This window comes from Doryrhamphus excisus, chromosome 8 (genome assembly GCF_030265055.1).
Source record: "Doryrhamphus excisus isolate RoL2022-K1 chromosome 8, RoL_Dexc_1.0, whole genome shotgun sequence".
Taxonomy (NCBI): Eukaryota; Metazoa; Chordata; class Actinopteri; order Syngnathiformes; family Syngnathidae; genus Doryrhamphus; species Doryrhamphus excisus.
In genome coordinates, this window is record NC_080473.1 from 16854388 (window position 1) to 16860540 (window position 6153).

Below are 6153 nucleotides of genomic sequence, written 5' to 3' on the forward strand. Positions count from 1 at the left end.
TGAAACTCATAATATTTTAATCATTAGGAGAACTTTAGGGGTCACGGTTAGGATCTGATACTACTATGTGATACTATTTATAATCAGTTTTGCACCAATTTGCATTGCCCCCATAAAAAACATTTTTTGTTCATAGAATTAGATTAGACAATTATGTGGATGAAAGTGTTCATGCTTGGCCATTATACATACATTATACACACAGTGGTGCAATTCAAACCAGATGGTGTACATACAGATGGAATGGGTTTGATTCCCAGCCAGGGCCGAATAGCCAGCAGTTGGAGATCACCAATTATGGTCCCATTCCTTGCTAAATCGGTAGGTTGCATCAGGAGAGGTATCTGTCACCCCTCCCCTTTTTTAATAAAGTTCCATATTTTGTTATGACTTCCATGAAAAAAAATTCGGTCCATTCCACACCACTCAAGCAACGCATCCTGTCACCGCAAAATAAAATTAATTCATATTCGATTTTCTATACCGCTTATCCTCACTAGGGTTGTGGGTATGCTGGAACCTATCCCAGTTGTCTTCGGCAAGAGGCAGGGTACACCCTGGACTGGTCGGCAGCCAATCACAGGGCACATATAGACAAACAACCATTCACACTCACATTCATACCTATGGACAATTTGGAGTCGCCAATTAACCTAGCATGTTTTTGGAATGTGGGAGGAAACCGGAGTACCTGGAGAAAACCCACAAACAGAGTGAACATACAAACTCCACACAGAACACACACTGCACGCTAACCACTTGCCACCGTGCGGCCCCGCAAAATAAAATCAAGACCTGAAAATAAATTAAGCAATCCAGCGTGTGTTCCACCAGATTTTTTCCGCGATTGTTTGGCCTATTTATTCCCCTATTTTTAAATGCAAAATGTATGTACTAAGGGTGTAAAAAGCCCAATCCAGCAAACAATGCAATCCTTGATGGGAAAAGGCTAAAGACATCAACTGAGCAAAAATACAAGTGAAATAAAGGCTACTACCAGTAAAACAGTACATTAAAAGTTTGTTGTACTGATGATGTATAGCCTAGTGCAGTGCTAACAATGGTATGACCACATACTTTTTACAGGTGGTACTTTTTGAAGAGATGCATCTGCTGGGTGGTTATAGAACATTACAAGCACTTAGAGGTTGTCCGCATTATTAGAGCAGATGGTCCCATCTTTCAATGAAGACGTTTTCACTTCCTGCTACTAACAGCATGTGTCAAAAATCTGCAAACAGCAGATTTCAATCTCAATCCAAACAAATCCTGTGCTTGGTGCCACATGGAGTGTGACACAACATGCAATATGGCCACTCCCAACGGCCGATAGGAAACTTTAAGGAGATTCTGCATGGAAAGATGACCTCATCATCCACCCCATTATGTGGATCCATTTGGCTCTAATGAGGTTACATTGAATTGATCGCTCATCACCACCAAAATATGTCTTGTAGATGCTTCGGAAATCACAGTTTAAGAATAAAAGGGATTGTGAATCATTTCTGAAATGTTCAGTGTTTTATGGTAAAGGGTGTACTGACATGCTTAACAACTCAACACGCCCAAAAGCAGTAGATTGAAGCCTATTTCTTCTTTCTACTTCTCTGTGTCTAAGTAATTACTGCTTTGTCTGCTGTTTTGCACTGGTAAATTTTTATTTACATTTTTATGTTCTACCTTTTTTCCCTCACGATGCTTATTGTTGTACCAACCCACCAGAACAAATTCATTGTGCTGTGTGAACTATACATGGCAATATACCTGATTCTGGTTCTGTCTACTGAATGTTCTTTGATTAAAAAGGCATGCACTATTACTCTCCCAGTTATCTTTTATTTCTTTCTCTCATTCTTAGTTTGTCGCCCAGCCCAACTGTCAACAGCTGCTGGCCTCCCGGTGGTATGATGAGTTCCCGGGCTGGAGGAGGCGTCACTGGGCAATGAAGTTCATCACATGCATCCTCATAGGGCTCCTCTACCCAGTCCTCTCCATCTTCTACTTGGTCTCACCGAAAAGCCGCTACGGTCTATTCATCCGCAAGCCGTTCATCAAGTTCATTTGTCACACGGCTTCCTATTTGACGTTCCTCTTCCTGCTCTTCTTGGCATCACAACACATCGCTGCCCCGCAACGCGACTTTCAGGGCCCGGCTCCTACCTTGGTGGAATGGATGATTCTACCCTGGGTACTTGGTAAAAAAAAAGGCTAAACTGTTGACATATTTGTCTTTCATGGCAGCAGTAGAAACATGTTTTTGCTCTTCAAGGATTCATATGGACAGAGATCAAGCAGATGTGGGATAGTGGCTTCCAAGACTACATTGATGACTGGTGGAACATAATGGACTTCATCATGAACTCATTGTATCTTGCAACAATTTCTCTGAAGATTGTCGCCTATGCAAAGGTAGGAATCCTGGATCACAGGGTGCACCGTGATCACATCAGCACAAAAGTCCAACAGGAAGTGTCATTGATGATATCCTGGATCTATCTTCCAGTACAGTGGACACAAACCCCGAGGCAGCTGGGAAATGTGGCACCCGACCTTAATAGCCGAGTCTCTATTCGCCATTGCCAACATCTTTAGCTCCCTGCGCCTCATTTGCCTTTTCACCGCCAACTCCCACCTGGGCCCCCTGCAGATCTCGCTGGGCCGCATGCTTCTGGACATCCTCAAGTTTCTCTTCATCTACTGCCTGGTGCTGCTGGCCTTTGCCAATGGTCTCAATCAGCTCTACTTTTACTACGAAACCGATGAGGGCAGCAACTGCAAGGGTATCCGCTGTATTCAGCAAAACAACGCTTTCTCAACGTACGGTACAAGTGTATTATGTATAATAAATATCCTTGTTCATCAGCAGGGAACATTTCTTGTATTTATTTGTTTTGCAGGTTATTTGAAACACTGCAGTCATTATTTTGGTCCGTATTTGGCCTGATTTCCCTCTACGTGACACGAGTGAAGCCGGACCATGAATTCACAGAGTTTGTCGGAACCACCATGTTCGGCACGTACAACATCATCTCTTTAGTGGTGCTGCTTAACATGCTAATTGCGATGATGAACAACTCGTACCAGCACATTGCAGTGAGTAGCCTTGTTAAACGACACCCATTCATCTCTGTGTTCTTTTTTTTAAAGCCTCTGATAAATTGCTATTGCTGTTTTCTTTCAAGGATCATGCAGATATAGAGTGGAAGTTTGCCAGAACTAAATTATGGATGAGCTACTTTGAAGAGGGAGGGACTTTGCCATCTCCGTTCAATATAATTCCAAGTCCCAAGTCATTTTATTATCTGACAGGATGGATAAAAGCACGATTGTTTAAGAGGCCTAGCCTAAAAAGGCTTGAAACCTTCGAAAGTTTGGGGGTAAGTTATTTCATCTTATTTCCTTGTAGTTCTTCCAACTGATGGTAGATTAGCAGTGGGGTAGGGTTTGTTTTGTTTGGTGAAATGGAACTGGTGTGTTTGCTCTGGTAGTAGTGCGCTTTGTTTGCTTAAGAGTGAATGTGATCGCCACTAAGGGAACCACCAAGTACCTTTTTTCATTTTGTTTTTTTTGGAGGCCAAATCCTAGAAAAATAATGGTGACTTGGTTACCTGTCAATCTGCTACTACACAAAATGTATATTATCAATGGGCCATTTGTTTCTTTAATTGTAGAGACGTGCAGCAGACAACGTCAGACTAAACCACCAGTATCAGGTAAGATGACTCCGTTACTCCGAATAATGTATTTTGCATAAATATCACCATTAGTATTGTGTACTTTTCCAGGAGGTTTTGCGAAACCTCGTAAAGAGATATGTGGCTGCAATGATCAGAGATGCCAAGACAGAGGAAGGGTTGACTGAAGAGAACTTCAAGGTAGTGCAAATTCAACAAGATTGTTCTTTGTACTTTGTAATCCCGTTTGTTAAGATGTTGACCTCAAATATCAACAGGAGCTCAAGCAGGACATCTCCAGCTTTCGCTACGAGGTGCTAGGAATGATGAAGGCCAAACCCCACGGTCGCGGGTCTGGGAAAATCGCAAGCTCCCCCTTTGCTTACCAGGGAAATGCCTTCAAGTATTCCCCAAAGTGTTTCACGGATGAGTTGCAACAGAGGCTGGAGGTGTTTGACATGACCACCAGCAGGCCCAGTGGAGCTGCAAATACCTGCCATATTCCAATCACCAATTCTGTTGTCTCGGCTGCTTCTGTCAAAAGTGACAAAGAACAATTGGATGACGCTGGGATCTATAAGAGACACACCAGACAGCACTCTCAGAACTGTGATGAAAGTCATTTAGAGAAGGGCTTGAAGAATTCAGAAGCCGGACGACGAAACCAAGAGCTTCAAAGTCCGATGGTGATCGTGGAAGTCATGGATAAAGTAGACAAGCAAGCTCAAGAGCAGAATCATTCATCCAAGCTGTGCACAAAGGAAAAAAAGGACCTAAAAAGATACACACATTAATCCTATACAATTAATAGATGTTATTTAATCTCTTTTGTGGTCGTTTATTAGATAGTAGAACTTACATATTCATTCCAACCTCCATCTATCCTGTCAAGTAGTTAATTAGGTCATAGCATATTTCATGCATCCCCTCATGACTGACTTCAGTCATTATGGACATCACATTTTCAAGTTTGCATGAGGTTTCAGTAAGAACTATGTTATGATCAAACTGGAGCATTTTTGGGCCACATATTTAGAGTAACCTCAAAACATTAATTTTGTATGCATATAACATTACTCTCAGCACAACACCCCACTAAATTATTGTGACACCTCTTTGTCGTTTGTATCAGTAAACAAATAAACTTTATCGATACTCACCGCCAATGAATGCTAATACGCTGTAATATGATCCAGCAAATCCATTAACTTATGGATTTGTTGTGTCTCACTGCCACATTGTGTCTTTCATAACAATCAAGAATAGCCATTTAATTTACCATTTATATGCATTTAAAATTGTTTTATGCGTGTAAAACTATAAAAACAGGTATTGTGTTAACATTTTTGAGAGTCCCCAGTGATGGAATCATACACGGGCTACATAGCTGACTTCCAGTTACAGTTGTCATTTTGTAACTTAGCAACTAGCTTCTTTGTAAGAAGGTGAGGACATGTTGTGATTAAAAAAAATAGGAGGTGCGTGATGCTGTAATCTCGCGATAGGGTACGTGACGCGCGCAAGTCAGACAAGCGGAATACCAGCACTCCCAAACAATCTTAACTATTTAAACATCCGCAAAGTATCTTTAGATATAAACCAACATATTTAACTGCTGGAAAAGTTACAGTTCGCAAAAAACAAACCTGGAAGATCTGGAGGAGTACATCGACGGGTGCTTCGCTAGTATCGTCATGGGCAAGTCACCCAAGGCGCCGAACTCCAAGCGTAGCCGTCCTGAGGACTCCCCTGGGGAGATGTCGCCACCAGGCACAGACATCAAGGACATCCTCGATTCCATCGACAACAGGCTGATTTGCTTGGACGACCGCCTGGCTCTTGTCGAGGTACTCCATAAAGAATTTCAGGCCATCCGCGAGTCTCTGGACTTCAGCCAAAAACAAATAATCTCCTTGGTGACGGAGAACACAACCCTCCGCGAATCGGTGAAGTCCCTCACCGACAGTTTCACAACTCCGCCAGGAAAACAAGTCCATGAAGGAAACGATCTTGGAACTTCAGGCTCGAAGCATGAGGGACAACCTCGTCTTTGCAGGAATTCCGGAGAAATCAGAGGAACACCCGGAAGAATCCTTAAGAACCTTCATGGCGCAACGGCTCAAGCTCCCGGCTGACGTCATCGGGGACATCACCTTCCATCGCGTCCACCGCCTGGGAGCCAAGAAGCCAGAAAATAGAAGGCCGAGACCCATCGTGGCAAAATTTGAACACTTCAAACAGAAGGAGCAGGTGAAAGGCCGAGGCCGAGAGCTGAAGGGGACGGACTTCAGCGTGAACGACCAGTTTCCAAGGGAGATCCTCGACGGACGCCGTCGCCTGTTCCCTATCCGAAAAAAGGGGGGTGCCGAGCTGTCATCACAGTGGACAAACTCTTTGTTAATGGACAGCTATAACGCGGTCGTGAAATTACACCGTGGCTGTATTAATCATTCTAACATGGTAACTGAATATGATTGGT

At 43.0% G+C, this 6153-nt stretch overlaps 1 protein-coding gene across 1 annotated transcript in view; it reads left to right on the forward strand.

The window, feature by feature from the left end:
- LOC131134922 (short transient receptor potential channel 4-like) overlaps nucleotides 1–4997 on the forward strand; it is a 100095-nt gene extending 95098 nt beyond the window's left edge. Inside the window, exons 6-13 of the mRNA XM_058080627.1 lie at nucleotides 1859–2195; nucleotides 2270–2409; nucleotides 2504–2817; nucleotides 2898–3093; nucleotides 3183–3377; nucleotides 3672–3713; nucleotides 3786–3875; nucleotides 3953–4997. Coding sequence (XP_057936610.1) covers nucleotides 1859–2195; nucleotides 2270–2409; nucleotides 2504–2817; nucleotides 2898–3093; nucleotides 3183–3377; nucleotides 3672–3713; nucleotides 3786–3875; nucleotides 3953–4468 — 1830 coding nt within the window. The 3' untranslated portion in view covers nucleotides 4469–4997. The remainder of the gene's footprint in view (nucleotides 1–1858; nucleotides 2196–2269; nucleotides 2410–2503; nucleotides 2818–2897; nucleotides 3094–3182; nucleotides 3378–3671; nucleotides 3714–3785; nucleotides 3876–3952) is intronic.
- Nucleotides 4998–6153: the final 1156 nt, after the last annotated feature.